This window comes from Lithobates pipiens, unplaced genomic scaffold (genome assembly GCF_037356315.1).
Source record: "Lithobates pipiens isolate NorthernLeopardFrog02 unplaced genomic scaffold, aLitPip1_a1.2 Scaffold_13, whole genome shotgun sequence".
NCBI classification, from domain to species: Eukaryota; Metazoa; Chordata; class Amphibia; order Anura; family Ranidae; genus Lithobates; species Lithobates pipiens.
This window is the reverse complement of record NW_027507718.1, coordinates 363,154,022-363,173,354: the sequence shown is the minus strand read 5'-3', so window position 1 is coordinate 363,173,354 and position 19,333 is coordinate 363,154,022. Positions and strand designations below refer to the sequence as shown.

Here is a 19,333-nt window from a genome sequence, read left to right as displayed (position 1 = left end):
TCCTAGTAGGTGCATGTGGAAACAGCACAAATCTTTAATCAGTGCAGTGAAAAACACAACGATACATCTGGTGATAGTGATCCCTCCACCACAGGAAAAAATGGCCTCTCACCTCATATATTCGACCTGACACAGGACACATAGCAGTAAACAGATCACCAGGAAGAAAGCAGAAGAGGGAACAGGAATGCTGTGAAGCTCTATATGATAGGGTTGCTGGAGATGGGGTATTGTGGAATATCTTATTAAATACCGTTGAGTGTGGATTCAAGAGCGGTATCCAGAGTGGTGACCTGTGTCAGGTCGAATATATGAGGTGAGAGGCCATTTTTTCCTGTGGTGGAGGGATCACTATCACCGGATGTATCATGTTTTTCACCGCACTGATTAAAGATTTGTGCTGTTTCTACATGCACCTACTAGGACTCTCCGATGTGTGTATATATATATATATATATATATATATATATATATATATATATATATATATATATATATATATATATATATATCTATTTGGGAATTTATTACGGACATTTATGAATTGTGCAGCACTGTTGTATTTTATATGTTTGTTTGAGGTATCATTTGAGTTTACCATGAGTGTTAGCCTGCAGTTCGCTTTAAGAATTTTATGGTTTTTATGTGTCAGCGCTGAATATCCTTCTATTTTTTTCTATCATTTAAAATACAAGTATGATACAAATTATAGACCCATCTTTGTAAGTGGGCACACTTACAAAATCTGCATGGGATCAAAAAATGATTTTCCCCACTGTACAGAAATAGAAGGGAAAATGTAAATTAAAGTGTGTGTTTAGTAATCACGTTAAATAACATGGTTACAGGCAGGGGCAGACTGACCATTGGGCCACTTGGGCACTGCCCGAGGGCCCCATGCCACTAGGGGGCCCTATCAGGATTGCCATCCTCAGAAATTACCCTTGTCGACATCCTTTTGGTCTAAAAATCCAGAGATTATAGCTGCCCCACCTCTCCAGTACCTTCCCAGCCAATAGAAACATGTCTGTGTATACTGTGTGATTGTATCCTGTGTGTGTGTGTTTGTGTATACTGTGTGGCCCCATAATCTCCAATTGCCTGGGGGCCCCATAATCTCCAATTGCCCAGGGGCCCCATGAGTTGTCAGTCCGCCCCTGGTTATAGGCAAATGTTGTGATTGTGAAATGTGAACCTAAACAACTTAGCTGAGGAGGACTTATATCCCCCTGCTACATACATAGCAATACTGAGGCTATTGTACTTAGGTATTGGATTTCTCCTCAAGCTCCCAAATCCCGCCAGTGGGTCCAAGCAATTAATAAGATACTTTATAGGGAAAAGAATACACATCAGCATGGGAAAGTACCAAGCAAATTCACCAAAATATGACAGGAGTGTCTGGAGTCCCCTGGGGTTGCTCCTTCACAACTTGTCCTTGACAGGTTGTTGATGGCTTAGCGGAGAGCAGGGGGATAATGTCATTGTACGGTCCAGAGGCCTGTAGTGGCTCCGAGTGTGATACATTGAGAAAGGCATATATTGGGAAAACCTATCCTATTTGGTCGGGAGGGAGGTGCACACCATTTGTGTTACTCACTTAATTGTTGTTTGTTCTATTCCATTTCTTTTTATTTATTTTCACTCAGCTTCTCTTTTGTTGTTACTGTAGATACATTTGACAGTATAATGCAGAGTTTGGGGGCAAATGTAAAACGTATAAAACATTTTGTATATTTTCTACATGTATTGCCTGTAACCCAAATGTCTGTGTATATGATTATTTTTTCAACTAAATAAAAACTTTTTTTCTGATTAAAAACAAACTTTAAAATGTTGATGCACTGTTTTTAACTTTCATAGCTCAGTGGCAGCAGTCACATACTCCGAAGACAAGGAAAGTACGGCCTTCCACCAGTCGATACGCAGCACTTTCTGACCAAGGCCTGGATATTAAAGCAGCATTTATGCCAGAGGCAAACCCAGTGCACATTCAGCCAGCGCTGGTAGAAAGCGATGACCTGTAGAGAGGACCTAGCGGAATTTACTGTAGCAGCCATTGGAGGACGTCACCAGGAGCCACAGCTGTCACCTGGCAGAAGTGTCACATCATATAACATGCAAGACACGTCTTCAGCTAACCTGATAGAGACAAGTTAAACTACGCAATAACTTTGTGTAAGCAGTCTAGAACATAGGATAGCAGGGATTTATCTTGTGCTTATGGCACATACATATCACTCACTCTTCTGCTCTATGAAAGGATCTCTTGTGTATTCTGCTTGTTTTGTGCCTTCAGACACTAAGACGACAAGATTTCTTCAACTCACTAATGCCTTCAAAGCAGTATAGGATGATGTGCAATCTTTAATTGTCTGAGTGCATCAAACACAGTGTATGATTTTTAAAAAATATATATATTTAAAGAAAAATGCTGTCAAGGTGAATTGCTATAATGCTTCAGGAGTTTAGAAACAAAATGGCTTGCTTCATTGTGTGTCACAGCTGAAACGTAACACATATCTGTATGACTGTGTTACCCAACATTGGAAATCACTTGACAGGACTCACCAAAACAACATGCAATGATTTCAGAAGCTGTCTATGGACTTGGAGCTCTTAACGAAGAGAGCGGACGATAATGTCACATACACCCTTTCTGTGCTTGTTTGTGTGTACACCTTGTTGTTTTCCGTGTGTATCGACACTACACTATTATGTGACATTTAGATGGCTAGGGACAGCTGGTAGAAAGCAAAATTCTTGCTATTATTTATGCAACAATACCCATTATGCTTTGTGCACTTTTCCTATATTTAGTATTCATGAACCGACTGCAGGAGTCCTACTAGAGTCCAAGCAGAAGAGTATATTGAACTGACCTCTAGGGCTCTTCTTGGGTGGCCTGTTCCATTGTCACACATAAAATATGAGGTACGCAGACATAAAGCCACAGTTGTCTTGAACAATGAATTGTAGGGTTTTCCTGAATCGTAATGAGTGACCTTCTATTCACACGAATGTGCATTTCAGGAAAGAGCTACAAAATTGTTCAAATTCAGTGTAAGAAAGGGAAACTTAGGAATGGGCGTTAGATGATTAGAGCAAGTGAAAAAGACAGTTTGAGTGTTTTATCTTTTGTGAATGTTCTGTTACAATACTGGAAGCCTGTAATGTCCCTCTCATCGTAGGAACTGGAGGGCAAAGTCTAGATACGTTTGCCACCATATACAGTATATCGGAAGGATCAGTGGACTGGTAACACATATATCAGACAAGATGGTTATACATTATGTTTCTGAATTTAAGAAGGTTACCTATAGTGTAGAACACATGATTTATGTGAGTGGTTTTCTAGTATATAGGAGCAACGCAGACAAGAGCATAAACTTGACTTCTAGATATTAGACCTTCAATAACGATGCTTTCATTGGTAGGATGAGGAATGAGACAAGCATGCTTGACTTGGGGTCATAGCCTGGGCCTGTTAGGGGCTGCTACCTCTACTACATTCTATTGCTGTGCTATTGATGACATTTTCCTGAAGATCTACTTCAGTATGGTTATCAATGCGATTATTGTTTTTTGTTTAACCACTCACCATACAGAGGTAGAACCAAAATGTTGCATTTTTTTACTGTACAGTAGAAGTCACTACTTCACACAGCTATTTATTACCCATCAGATTCACCAAACCTTACAGTAATAAAAAAAAAAAATACACAAAAGACCATAGTGGGAAGCTTTACATTTGTTTACATTAAGAGCTGTGGGTTAGCTACCTCTCAGTATTGATTCATACACTGCCAGTAAAATGTCCAGAACTCTCTTGTCTACCGCAGGTGATGAACTGCCATGAGAAAAGACATGTTCCCAAATCATTATACTGATTGCAGAGTGTTTGTCTAATTTATGATTGGTAAGATTTAATGTTGACATGCTTCCATAAACTCTTGTTGCTTGCCTGCCTCAATAGAAATTAGTGGTTAGAAGTCCCTAAAATGAAGAATACACCATTGATGTACAGTAAATTGAATTTCAAGGAGACTCTGCAAGACCCACATATTTAAGGCATTGTTATGATGACCCCCAAGCATTACTTGGATAGGGGGACATAATGAAAAAGGGAAAAGTGGATGTGTTTCTATGGAAACCAGATCCCAACTAGCATTTTTCAAAATGCAAAGATGAATCTGACTGGTTCATGTGGGAAAATACCCCACCTATATAGTAACCTCCTATAGTATTGGTTAGAAAGGTTTGTTAGAGAGTTGCAAAGGTTCCTGCTGCAACAAAAAGCCATAACAATCCAAAACAAGTTGATTTAGTTAATGGTACAAAAGTACTTTGCCAAGGGGGGTAAAGCAAAACACTGTATACCCTTTATGAAGCACATATATCATTATTTATCTGTTTTATTGCAGCTATACTGCATTTGTATTTTACACATATATAAACTCACCATACGTATTACTGTAGGGTCATTAGCCTTTTTGTATACAGTTCTTTATTATTATTTTTTTTTTTACAGCACAGAGCAGTGACCAGCGCTAGAGTTAAATGATGCAAAATATGTGCTTAATCAGTCTACACCATAGATATAAATGTATGTCAGTGCCTTCAAGGCTATGTTGTCATTGTATTGCTTATTAGCATTAAATTTGGTTAATCCATAAGTATAAAAGGGAGGGGACGTATCACACTGTACTCATGTATGGGCCACACATTATGATGCTACATTGTGTTGGAAACTGCATAGTCTCTTTCTGGTATTAGATGAAATAACATAATGTAGTCACATGGACTACATTGCTTCCCCTAACCTTCTTCTACTAAAATGTTATTGTTTACTATATGCCACCACTTCTTTTGGTGTTATTTAGGAAATGATTCAGTTCACCTGTGTTTCTGCCACCACATTGTATCTGTATTTATAGAAAGTGCCTTTGTGTGTATGGGTCATGTCATTAGATGAGACCAGTTGAAGTGTCTGTTCCATAACAAGACAAAATTCGTTTTCTGGGGTAAGGTTTTTATGATAATTGCTATGCAAGGATTTAAATAAAGTATTGTTTCTTCAAAACATGGCTTCCCTTCTCTTTACACATTGATTTAGTGTTCCGTGCAGACAGATCCGTCTGAGAATAGCAGGTGCACGCAGCCTGTGTTACTATTATTATCCCTGTGCTGACTTTTTCCTACTGGAGTATTTTAGTTATCGTCATCAGCTATTCTTGCTAGGAAATAAAGCCCTTTTCCATTCGCTCTAGCTGCCATGCAAGGCTTTGTTTCTGAGGGAGGCCAATTAGTGTTACATAGGAAATATACATGTAAAAGATATAAAAAATCTTCATACGGTCATTTGGTTGTTATTTATGTCAAAGCAATAAGTTCATTTTAAAGGCCAACTCCAGTTTAATTATAAAAAAAGACTCTCCGTTATGTGGAAAATAGTTTGCAAAGCACTACTCACCCTCTCAAGGCTCCAGTCCAACCCTTTGTGTCATCATTTGTTCCGATCGCTGCCCACTACTGGACTGAATGAAGCCTGGTGTAATTCAGCCATTTACTGTGAGCTATGGCTATTATGGACAAACCCCCTGGGCTAACCAACAGGTGGTTTTAACAGTTTTATAGTGAGCACATAACTTTGACAGTCTCCCTTCCCCAATGTTGTTTGGCGACCACATAAAGCAATTCATAAAAAAAGTGGGTTATGAGACACAAAAGCCCTTGAATTTGAGCTTGAATGTTACTTTTATTACTTGTTAATGTAGGTTATAGATACTTAAGCATACGCAGGGCTTTGAGAGCAAGATGAAACCAGTTTGGGTGTACACGGATTCCTTAGCTCCAATTCAAAGTGCAAAACACTGCATTTTACATCTGTGAAAAAAAAAAAAAAACCTTGACAGAAATGCGCACTGTTAGTCACCGGCTCTCTGCTCTGCCCTTTCAGTGCTCACTGGAGCGAGCAGATGGCTCAGGCTCCCAGCGGTGCAGCTGAGAGGCTAAGCCAGCTTCCGGTACAGGCATCTGGGTGGATCCCAACTGTAAAATTAGGATCTTTCCCCAGCCTGGACTGGCAGAGTGACGGACTAACTGTACTCCTGTGATCTGTAGGAGAAATATAGTCATACTGCTCCTTTAATAATACTCAGCAGCTCTGCTGCCACTGACTCCAGTCTTTGCTGGCTTGCAAAGTAAGAGTCAGATACCTGTGCCACCCAACTGTATGCTGTGGTTCCACCCACTGGCCACTAAGTCACTACTGTGTACCTGCAGTACTGAAGAGACACACTAGTGGTGAAGCAGACTTCAAATGGAATGACAGCATGAAGCAGTAGGTGGAGCTCTAGAGTTAAAGTTATTCAAACAAGGAATAGTGAGAGCATCAGTCCTCATGAGTTAAATTTAGTCTCTTGGACAGATGGGCAACCTGATAGCCAGGGGTAGAAGGAATAATGGGACTTTTGACATGCTAGTAAAATCTGTTTCCTGGAGTACAGTACAGGACAGAAGCTTCTTTAAATCAATACAACTGGGTCATATGCAGCTACCTCGAGGTGATTGAACACTAGTAAAATAAATAAATACATTAAAAAATTGTACATTTCCCCAATAATGTTTCCCATTTCCAGATAGCCTCTGTTTTGTAGCAAACAATAGGGAGAGCATAAGCGCAGAGAGGGTGGGTCCTGTATTGTACTCCAGGAAATAGTTTTTTACTACCAAGACAAAGATCCTATTTTCCTGATCGTACAGTGTAGGACATGGGCTTCATTAAATCATTATGACTATCATGTCCAATAGCAGTCCAAATGAGGGTTGGGCAACAAAGCAAACAAAGGCAACATGCCTACATAACAAACAGGTAAAAAAAAAAAAAAAGCCTGACAGACTCAGAGCAGATTGTAGCACTTTATGCCAAAAACTGACATCAGAAGAGGCCCGAAGGTACACCTCAAAAAACTTACAAAATATAGGAACAGAATCCCTGGTGGTAGCCTTGTAAATCTGAGACAGATTCCCAATACCGAAAAGCCCACTAACTGATATGGTAGAATGTGCCTTAACAGTCAGGGGAGGAACCCTATCCTGCAGATTACAGGCTCTAACAATAATCTAATAGCTAGTAGATTATCATTATTATTATACAGAATTTATTTAGTGTCAACCATTTGGGCAGCGCTTTACAATATAAAGGGAGACAGTACAGTTACAATATAAAACAAGAGGGCCCAGCTCATAAGGGCTTACAGTCTAATAGGGTGGGGCAAGCGGTACAAAAGGTAATAACCGTGAGGTATCAGCTGAAAGAAGAATTAAAGTTCAGTTGTTAGTGGAGGTGGGATAGGCTTCTCTGAAGAGATGAGTTTTTAAGGATTTGCCTATAGATGGCCAGAGTAGGCGATAGCCAGCAGATTGAGGTAGAGAGTTTCAACAGATGGGAGAGGCTCTGGTTTTGGAGGTGAGCATGTGAAGCAAGAGAGCTAGAGAGTAGGAGGTTTTGGAGTAGTGGAGAGGACAATTTGGGTGATAGATCCAGAGAAACCCTTGCAGGAACCCTAAAGCCGCGTACACACGGGCGGACTGTCTGGCCAACTTAGTCCATCTAAACACATTTCAGCGGACAGTCCGCTCGTGTGTGGGCTTCAGCTGACTTTTTCAGCGTGCAGTCTGGCGGACTAAGTATTTTGGAATTTCCGTAATATTGTCCGTCATACTTTGGTTTCAGCGGACAATCCGCTCGTGAGTAGGCTAGTTCGACGGACTAAGTATGGCGCATGCTCAGAAAGGATTTACACGGCGAAAGGTTGCATTGCTGTGTATTGGACTTCCTATTTCTAGTCCCGTCGTACGTGCTGTACACGTCATCGCGCAAACTTTCGACAGACTGTTTGTGCATCCGTGTGTGGTCAAGTCCGTTCATTCGAAAGTAGGACGGACTGTCCGTCGGATTGTCTGACGGACTAAGTTGGCCATACAGTCCGCCCGTGTGTGCGCGGCTTTAGTAAGCACAAAGAGGGAATGCAATTTCCTAAAGGAGGCACTAGGCGAAGGGTAAACTTTCACAGCATGCAAAAACGTTTAGACAGTGGAGTGAAATTTCCCTAGGGTGGTGTTGGGAAGGCAATCTTCCTCTGATGACCATGTTTCCTACACTGAGTAGGTGTACAGGACTGCACCCCAGCCTGACAAGCTGGTATCTGTTGTGAGAACCGTCCATAACAGAGGAGGAAAGGACTTAACACCGGCACTGGGTTGGAAATCCACCATGTTAAGAAGAATCTGGAACAGTAGTTGAGTGTGTTTGTCCCATACTGTCAGAATATGGAGTTGCAATAGTCTGGAGTGAACTGGGTGTATGGCATAGAAAAGGAGGCAACAATGATGCACAATACCCTTGTGTAAACATGACCTGGGGGCTTCCTCCTATCAGGGCCAAAGCTTCAGAGTGAAGTGTCAGAAGTTTTTAAGGAGCAGGAAGGTTATGGACACGGCCATGTCTAGGATCGGGCTCAGATATGCTAATCAGTGAGATAGGTCCAGCGATGACTTCCTTAGACCTCTGTAAAGTTTTTACCATTTGGGGGAATCCAGTCAAAATACTGTAAAGGTACCCCACAACATGAATCCTGAAGCACAGAGCAGATCCAAAACTGGGACAAGCACCTTGGTGAGAACTTGAGGGGCTGTGGCCAGGTCAAAAGGAAAAGGGCAATAGATTGGTAATGCTGCTCGCCCACCACAAAACAGCAGATAGTGCTGGTGTTGTGAAAAGATGGAATTTATGGATAAGTGACCCTGATATTCAAGGTGGCCAGAATATACCCCAAAAAGAGGAAAGCAGTGACTGATCAGTTTCCCATGCAAAAACTGATCCTGAATAGAGTGGACTTCTCTACTTAGCTTTATAGTCATAAGGAGGTTTCACATGTAGATAGGGAGAAGATTCACATCCTATAAACTTTGCAAACTGTGTCTGTTAAAGAAAATAGAGCCTCCTCTTATCTACTGGGTCTTTAAACACAGGTCTGTCCTCTCTGGGGGCTGTGAGGGTTTTGATGAGACAATACATAGCAGCATCCACCACAGGAAGTGACCACTTACAAATGAAACCTTTTTGAAAAAAAAATACTATTGGGTAAAATGATTTGGAGGAGAAAATAAACTGAGGACAGTCCCCATACAGAACCAGTTCTACCAGCAATAGACTAGCAAGGTCTTGGCTGGTTTAGGAAATTTAAGGGACTTTGTACTGGAAATCTTAGTCCTCTCCCTAGCATCAATAAGGACAGCTATAATATCCTTTAGTTTGGCTGAAAAACTAGTAATAGGGTGATTTATCCTGATTCAATGTCTCAGGTGGCAAAGGATCCTCCTCTTAAAATTGCTGCCTTCTACTTCAATACTACAATTGACTCAAGGGAGAGTTCAAAAAGTCAGGTGGAGAGGCTGGAGGGGCACAGTTGTGATCTCTGCTGTCTAGTCTCTCAATAAGGCCAGTAATTCTGCCCAAGAAATCCGACATTGTAGCAGAAAATGCCTCTCTAGATCAAGAAAAAAGGAGACTGGATTGGTTGGAAGACCAGAAAAGAAAGGGTACAAGGGCTCTAAAAAAAAAAAAAAAAAATACAACCCTTTAACCAGAGTAAATTCTAAGCCTAAACTGGCAAGCTTATCTGATCCTTTAATCCTTTGCTTATGACCTGCCATGCTCTTGTAAATTTGCTCTCAGAGGGGTCATTACAAACTTTGCAACAGTAATGTAGGAAGGAGAATTCCTCAGTGTCAGGTACCTGTAGGCCACAGTAACCCAGGTATCGCAATTTTGATTGCCTGTGTGCCTGCAGCGTAGAGGGGACAGGGAGATGTTGTCATCTCAAAGTCCAAAGAGGAAGAGCAATGACTCGCAGGTGCAGCAAGTCCCTTAGAAGCTAGGTGGTATAACATAGGGTTTAGGTTGTGCATTCAAGTAATCCATAGGTGCACTAAGCACCAGTAGGGAACTGCGCACAGGCGTAAAGTACCCTAAAGGTCTGCTGAAGTGGCACAAATGGTGCCAAGTGTAAAAGGAACAGCCGGTAAGTCTCCCTCAGAAGTACCTGTTCTTGTCAGTGGTTTCGCAAAGGGGTTATAAAGACAAGGGCACCCTCAAGTCTGAATGGTTTCCGCCCTTATTATTTAGGTTACAGGAATTAATATAGGATAACCCCTTCATGGCTTTTCCAACCTCAATATACATGTCCTTGCATGGGTCTTCAGGGACAGGGCTCAACATTAGGCAGACCATAACTGTGAACCTGTAAAGCACTCTGCAGCTATTCCATGCGTTGCAGTACATGCAAAGGGAAGTACCCAAAGCAGAATCCAGTGCATGGCAGCAACATTACAGGTCGGCCCCACATCTCCCAAGTGTCGGGTCTGGGTATGGTTCTGTAATTCTCTGCTGTGGAGTCAACCAATCCAAAAGCTGTATGAAAAGCTGCAGTGCAGCCGAGATCTTGATAGGTAAATTGGCTTGGAATATTCATCCAGAGAGAGGAAAAAACTCCTTGTATGCAGAGAGAAGAGGTCCATAACCAAAGGACCCAAAGTAGTAGGAGTGATTACATGGAGGATGTCCTAGCAGCTTTTTTGCCAGTGTCCTCTTATTTGAAGCTGCATATAACCCTGTCATAATGATTTAAAGAAGGCTGCTTCTAGTACCGTAAAATCAGGAAATGGTTATTAACTGGATTAAAAAACAAAACAAAACACAAATCTCCAGTCATGTGCTTGTCCTTATACTCAAAACCAGCCCTACTGTCACGAACCATGAATCTAGCCCTGAACCAGCCCTGACACCTACCCAAATCACAACTGCAGTCTGGTTGGCTGCCACAAGCAATTGTTTCCTTTCCACTAGTTTTATAAATCAGCCCTGGCTGCATATCTACATAGAGCAGTCACTGTACTGATTATATATAGTTTTATTTTTATGATGGGATAAACCTTTTAAAGAAAATGCCACCCAAAGCAAGTGTTTAAGTTAAGCACTTTGCTTATGAGGCCTTGCGGGAAGGGCAAAAGATAAAAAACGTGGCAAAATCTCATCACTTTAACCAAGGGTTAAAGTGTAACTCCACTTTCATGGATGAAAAAAAAAAAAAAAGTATAGCGTATAGACATCCAACAAGTCTTATTGTAATTGAATGTTAATAAAAATGACCGTTCCTTTTTAATCTGCAGCTCTGTAATTTACTAAAAATGTAATGCAATACAATATGGCTACCTGGAGGTATTCTGTACACCCCTGAGAAACATAATTTCTTGCTTGTGTGATTGGTTCATTGATTTCACCAGAAGACTACACTAAGATATAAGTCAGATTTCAGGCATCCTCTGCAACAAAAATGTAATTCTTGGGCAGATACTTCCAATAGGAAATCACATCTAAAAAGGATGCAAGCCCCGCAGTTTTCCTCATTAGTGCCCTGCAGGTGTAGCAGGTGATCAATAATTATGAAATCATTCCCATTAGGCTCACTTTCCCACATTGATACAGACACACACACAGGGATTTCTTCAGGACAACAAAAAGTAGGAATCCGCAACAAAGTTTCTTAAAATCCTCGTAATGTACATAAATCACCAAGAGGGAATTATGTTTTTCTCAACAAAAATGGAGTTACTCTTTAACCACTAGGCGTCCGCTCTATAGCCGGAAGACAGCTGCAGAGCGGACGCAAATTGTCGGGAGGCCGTCCCTGGATGTCCTCCTGTTTACTTCCGCGTTGCGCACTCCAGTGAGTGTGCATCAGGGAAGTTCTGCGCTGGCCGTGTCCCCTGGACACAGCCAGTCACAGATCGCTGTAAATGGCCAATCACAGCGGCCGTTTACAGCGTGATCGGACCTGCCAATGAGAGATGATCTCAAGTGTAAACATATAAGATCATCTCTCATTGCCGGCTCTCTCCCCTCACACAGAAACAGCGTGTGAGGAGAGAGGGATCTGTGCTGAAGCTGACAAGTAATTACATTAAATCTGTGCCCACACAGTGCCCAGTGTCACAGTGCCATCTGTTATCAGTGCAATCAGTGCCATCTGTTATCACTGCCACCTATCAGTGCCATCTGTCAGTGCCACCTGTCAGTGTCACCTGCCACATCAGTGTCACTTGTCAGTGTCACCTGCCACATCAGTGTCACATGTCATCAGTGCCACATCATTGCCACACCAGTGCCATCTACCAGTGTCACGTGTCATCAGTGGCACTTACCCGTGCCACCTGCCACATCAGTGTCATTTGTGAGAATGTCGCAAAGATTATTTTCAGCCGAGGGGGCATACAATATTCTTGCGGCTGACGAGAGCAACGGGGAGCTCTCCGCTTCGGATTCCTAATTTTCTGATTGTGAGTCTGACATGGACTACGAGCCTGTCCAAACCAGTGGGACACAGACAGCCTCAGAGGAGAAAGATGAGAGTCTGCCCGCCAGAAGAAGGCGTACTGGTGAGGAGGCAGTGCCATCCACCAGCACCGCAGTGCCATCTACCAGCACCGCAATGCCATCAACCAGCACCGCAGTACCTGGGCAAAGGCCACATACCAGTGGGGTGTCAGCTCAGTCCCAAAGGGTTAGGTCCCATGCCAGCCTTCCCTATTCCCTTCAGAACCCCGTATGGCTTCCTCCCAATTCAGGAGAAGCTATCATTCCCCCTTTCACTGCCCAGCCAGGAGTCCAAGTGAATACAGAAAATTTTTCACTGATCGATTTTTTTCAACCTTATTTTTACTGAGGACATGCTTGCATCAGTTGTGGTCCAGTCCAACCTATATGCCCAACAATTTATTGCAAGCAACCCAACGTCCTATTATGCCCGTCCCTACGAGTGGAGAGCCCTAACAGTGGAGGAGTTTAAAAAATGTTTGGGCCTCACATTTTGCATGGAACTAAGCAAAAAAAATGTTTTACGTTCGTATTGGTCTACCCTCCCCATCCACCACATGCCCATCTTTTCCTCAGTAATGCCCAGGACCAGATATCTCATGATTATGAGATTCCTACACTACAATGATAATACCCAGTGCCCTCCCCGAAATGACCCACATTTTGACAAGCTTTATAAAATTCGGCCACTACTCAACTATTTTTCTGATATCTTCCCCCAGTTGTTTACCCCAGACCAACACATTTACGTGGATGAGTCCCTTGTTAAATTTTCTGGCAGGCTGGGCATAAAACAATTTATTCCCTCCAAAAGGGCCCGCTATGGGGTGAAGATGTACAAATTGTGCGACCGCACTACAGGGTATACCTATGCCTTCATGGTATACGAAGGGAAGGACACCCAGCTACATCCCCCCAATTGCCCAGAATACATTGGATCGAGTGGGAAAGTTGTGGGAAAGAACTCATAAATCCACTCCTGGAGAAAGGCTACCATCTCTATGTGGACAACTTTTATACAAGTTTACCCCTGTTCCGCAACCTTCACAGAAAGAAAACTCCAGCATGTGGCACCATAAGGACGAACCGGAAGGGCTTTCCTCAAATCAACAAGAAGCTAAGAAGAGGGGAGACGGCAAGCTTACGGAATGAGGAAATTCTGGCTGTGAAGTGGAGGGACAGAAGGGATGTGTACGTTCTTTCATCAATCCACAATAATACCTTCGTGGAGATCAACAGGAGGGATGGCCGAGTTCAAAAGCCAACATGTATCCACAAATACAATATGTTCATGGGGGATATCGACTTCAACGACCAGAGGCTTGAACCCTACCTTGCCACAAGACGAACATACCAGTGGTATAAAAAAGTTTCCATTTATTTATTTAATTTGGCCATATATAACAGTTACGTAATTTATCACAAATCCACTGAAAGACCCAAATCCTTCCTTACCTACCAAGAGGAAATCACCACTGTCCTTGCATTCCAAAACGGCCCACCAGAAACCATTCAATCTGATGTGATTAGTAGACTCTCCGGACGACGCTTTCCCGAAAAAATCCCTCCCAGACCAACAGGCCAAAAACGGCAGAAAAAATGCAAGGTGTGCACCAAAAGAAGGAGTGAGAAGAGACACCACTTTTTATTGTCCCCAATGTCCTTCCCAACCAGGCCTCTGCGTAGTTGGCTGTTTCCGCCATTACCATACTTCACTACATTATTAGTGAAGTATGGTAAGCATAACCCTCACTTCCTGCCATTTACCTTCATACCCCTTATGCCTCTACTTGCTCTGTAACTGAGCCTGGCTTGTTATTCGTCTGCCTACCGATTCTGTACATACCTCTGCCTGATCTGGAACTGACCCTGGACTGTTTGACCATCCTTTTTGCTTGCCTCTTGGACTGATCTTATACCCTGCCACTGGACTACTGGGATTCATAACACAGGGGTCTCACATATGTGAGGGGCTCCAAAATTGTTTTTCTGGATGAAGAACATTTTTTTTTTTTGTTTTCTCATTTGTAGATTAGGATCTGGAGACTTAGAGACATCAAAGAGATTTGGGTGGGGAAAGCCTCTGCCTCTATCCCCATTCTGTCCTGAACGAGGCCCTATTTTTGCCTGCTGCCTGTAGGACCTATGCCATCATGCCTTTGCCTGTCACATGAACTGACCACACCACATGGATGGACCATTGCTGACAATCTCTGCCTGCACTGACGCTGTACTGTATCCCTGCCTGTACCAACTATGGAAAGTGTTCCTGCCTGTTGCCTGGACAATTGCGTTTGCTTTTACTGACCAAGTCCCTGCCTGCTGCCTGGATGAGTGCTATCCTCCTGTGGACAACGGTGCTACTAAAACCACAGGTATTTGTTTTTTACCCTTTGCTCAGCAGAATGTTTTTTGAGATGTAATTATTGGTATGTGCATGCCATGTGTCCCTAGAACACTTGACGGTGTTCCTTGTATGTGGCCAGGCTGTATAAAAGTCTCACACATGTGGTATCGCCATACTCAGGAGTAGCAGAATGTATTTTGGGGTGTCATTTTTGCTATGTACATGCTATGTGTTGGAAATATCTTATAAATAGCCAATTTTGTGTAAATAAAAATGCGTTTTCATTTTTTTCCACATATTCCAAAAACTTCTGGAAAAAAATGAAAAATTCAAAAGACTCATTATGCCTCATAGATTATATGTTGGGGTGTTAGCTTTCCAAAATGGGGTCATTTTGTAGGCGTTTCCATTGTCCTGGTGCTCCAGGGCCTTCAAAAGTGTAATAGGTAGTCAACAAGTTAGATGTGTCATTTATGCTCCTAAAACACCTGATGGTGCTCCCTGCATATTGGGCCTCTCTATTATGCCAGGCTGTGAAAAAGCCCCACACATGTGGTACCGCCATACTTCGGAGGAGTAGCAGAATGTATTTTGGGGCATCATTTGTGGTATACACATGCCATGTAAGAGAAATAACCTATTACAATGACAATTTTGTGGGGGGGGGAAAAAATCTTAATTTTGCAAAGAATTGTGGGGAAAAAAATGACAGCATCAAACGCCTCACCACACATCTTACTAAATACCTTGGAGTATCTACTTTCAAAAAAGGGGTCATTTGTGGGGTATTTGTACATTCCTGGCTTGTTTGGGTCACAAGAATTGAGATAGGCCTCCAGTACTTCAGGTGTGATACATTTTTTATGATTTGCACCACAACTTGTAGACTCTAACTTTCACACAGACCAAATAATATCCACTAGTTTGGGTTGTTTTTACCAAAGATATGTAGCAGTATAAATTGTGGCCAAAATTTATGAAGAAAAATTAATAATTTGCAAAATTTTATCACAGAAACACACAAAATTTTCGGTCTTTTTACATTTATAGCGCAAAAAATAAAAAACCCAGAGGGGGTCAAATACCACCAAAAGAAAGCTCCATTTGTATGAAAAAAGGACAAAAATTTCATTTGGGTACAGTATTGCATGCCTGAGTAATTGTCATTCAAAGTGGGAGAGCACTGAAAGCTGAAAATTGGTCTGGTCACGAGGGGGGTTTAAGTGCCCAGTTGTCAAGTGGTTAAAAGTAGCCAGTTAATGGGACAATTTATGGATCCTCAACCAAAAAAAATCTAAAAATCTAAAAAAAGTCAGAAGGCGTTTTGGGTCTTTAATAATAAACCTATGCATTTACACAAACACACAAGACCACCGACATTCTTCGCAGTGAACAGATTAGGTCTAATAGCTGCTAATAAATAATCTCAACTGCCAAAAACAAAAACAAATTACTACAAATTAAATCACACATTAAAGGTGCACTAATAATCTCACTATAATAAACAAAATCCTGTGTCAGATTAAAATTTCCACTAGAAGAGGTCTAATGATCTTCTGGAATTCATTACTAACAAATTTATGTGGGAATACACAAAAAACATCGGAGCAATGCCAGAGCAGGCTGCATATTTTATACACTGACACCCCATCACTATACTGTTAAAGTACAGCTGTCATATAGGGATTCATACCATTGCTGAATTATTTCAAAAATGTAATAAGTATCTGGCTTCAATACTACTAATTTATCAGCTAAAAACAAGAATGTAGCAGACAAAAAGTTACAGTACAAAAGAATCAACATGACAGCCAAGCAACTAGCATTCTCAAATAGAAAGTGCAGTATTGTACAGTATCTCACAAAAGTGAGTACACCCCTCACATTTTTAAAAATATTTTATTATATCTTTTCATGCGACAACACTGAAGAAACGACATTTTGCTACAATGTAAAGTAGTGAGTGTACAGCTTGTATAACAGTGTAAATTTGCTGTCCCCTCAAAATAACTCAACACACAGCCATTAATGTCTAAACCGCTGGTAACAAAAGTGAGTACACCCCTAAGTGAAAATGTCCAAACTGGGCGCAATTAACCATTTTCCCTCCCTGGTGTCATGCGACTCAGTAGTGTTACAAGGTTTTAGGTGTGAATGGGGTGCAGGTCTGGTAAATTTGGTGTTATCGCTCTCACTCAGGTCACTGGAAGTTCAACATGGTACCTCATGGCAAAGAACTCTCCGAGGATCTGAAAAAAAAGAAGTGTTCCTCTACATAAAGATGGCCCAGGCTATAAGATTGCCAATACCCTGTAACTGAGCTGCAGCATTTTTTCAAAGACCATACAGTGGTTTAACAGGACAGGTTCCACTCAGAACAGGCCCCACCATGGTTGGCCAAAGAAGTTGAGTGCACGTGCTCAGCGTCATATCCAGAGATCGTCTTTGGGAACTAGACATATAAATGCTGCCAGCCTTGCTGCATAGGTTGAGGGGGTGGTGGGGGGTCAGCATGTCAGTGCCCAGACTATACGCCACACACCTCATCAAATTGGTCTACAAGGGCTGTCGTCCCAAAAGGAAGCCTCTTCTAAAGATGATGCATAAGAAAGCCCACAAACGGTTTGCTGAAGACAAGTAGACTAAGGACATGGATTGCTGGAACCATGTCCTGTGGTCTGAGACCAAACTTATGTGGTACAGATGGTGTCAAGTGTGTGTGGCAGCAACGAGATGAGATGTACAAAGACAAGTGTCTTGCCTATAGTCAAGCATGGTGGTGGGAGTGTTATGGCCGGGGGCTGCATGAGTGCTGTCAGCACTGGGGAGCTACAGTTCATTGAGGGAACCATGAATGCCAACATGTACTGTGACATACTGCAGCAGAGCATGACCCCCTCCCCCCTTGCGAGACTGGGCGGCAAGGCAGGATTCCAACATGATATAACAACCCCAAACACATCTCCAAGACTATCACCGCTTTGTTAAAGAAGCTGAGGGTAGAGGTGATAGACTGGCCAAGCAGGTCTCCAGACCTAAACCCTATTGAGCATCGGTGGGGTATCTTCAAATGGAAGGTGATGGAGCGCAAGGTCTCTAACATCCACCAGCTCTGTGATGTGGTCATGGAGGAGTGGAAGAGGACTCCAGTGGCAATCTGTGACGCTCTAGTGAACTCCATGCCCAAGTTAAGGCAGTGCTGGAAAATAATAGTGGCTACACAAAATATTGACACTTTTTACCCAATTTGGATATTTTCATTTCGGGGTGTACTCACTTTTGTTTTCAGGGGTTTAGACATTAATGGCTGTGTTGATATATTTTGAGGGGGCAGAAAATTTATACTGTTATACAAGATATACACTCACTATTTTACATTGTAACAAAGTGTCATTTATTCAGTGTTGTCACATGAAAAGTTAGAATAAAATATTTACAAAAATGTGAGGGGTGTACTCATTTTTGTGAGATACTGTTTATTTCCCATTTACTATGGAATCCATACTCTACTCTATTTAAGTGTTTGTACTACCTGAACTTTTTTTAATATAATTTTCGATAAAGTACTGAAGAGTTAAAACTCTTTTAGGCCTATTTTTTGTATACTCATGTCATGCTGGGGACATTTCATTTCTCTTCACTTCCTGTCCTGGAGATCCAACAGGAAAAGATAGGAAATATCTCTAAAGCGGAATTCCCAAAACAATAAAGCTACCAGAACATTACAGAAACATTTGACTTAGCATGACTTAACTCTCACCTCTTGCCCCTGGTGACAGCTCAAAAATGTTGGCTCTCCTATCATTTTGTCTTGGTGCCAGTGATCATCAGGATACGCAGAGGGGTGAATCTCCTTAAGGGAAACCAAGACAGCAATATAAACCTGTCAGAGTGTCTAACTCTTCCCACTCTATCCAAAACAAAAACAACAAAAAAAATACTCTGTATTGTAAAATGAACTAACAAAAACCAGAACAAGGATTCTCCTGCTACACAATAATCTGGTCAATGCTAACGTTAGCATTGAGTAGGCATAGTGCAATGCACACATTTTGTAGTAAAGCAGAGCAAGTTATTATCCAGTGGTTGGAACATTCTAGGGCCCACTCTGGTCTGTTGCAGTACCATTAATGCCTGCACATTATGGCAAACCATTGCTTTAATGTGCTGCCTAATAAATCACAATGGACCTAAAAACAATCCTACAGCATACTATTTACAATGAATAGTACTGCAGTGCATTAGTGCACGTAACAAAGTACAATTCCATGCATGGCTAATGATCACTCAGAGGCCTTTTCCTTGTAGATTTGAGATATGAGCTTTGTTGAACTGCCAGTGTATTAACAGCAAGTAATTTAATCTAAAGTAAATTAGACAAATTCCTCACAGCAGTAGATATTATGGGAACAAAATTTCTTTGGGTACCAATTCCAGATTCCTTAATTCATAAAAAATGTGAGTGGTTAAGGGAAACAGTTCCACATTTGCTCCAATTTTCATAAGCCACTATGGGTCTTTGAGAAACTTAACCACTTCAGCCCCAG

The 19,333-nt window shown here is 41.8% G+C and overlaps 1 protein-coding gene across 4 annotated transcripts in view; it reads left to right on the top strand.

Annotated features, from left to right (window-relative positions):
- The window catches only part of PALLD (palladin, cytoskeletal associated protein), a 451,294-nt gene extending 446,211 nt beyond the window's left edge, over positions 1–5,083 (top strand). For all 4 annotated transcript variants that reach the window (XM_077477177.1, XM_077477176.1, XM_077477178.1 and 1 more), the window contains one exon: positions 1,864–5,083. In XM_077477177.1, coding sequence (XP_077333303.1) covers positions 1,864–2,027 — 164 coding nt within the window. In that variant the 3' untranslated portion in view covers positions 2,028–5,083. The remainder of the gene's footprint in view (positions 1–1,863) is intronic.
- The last annotated feature ends 14,250 nt before the right edge of the window (positions 5,084–19,333 follow it).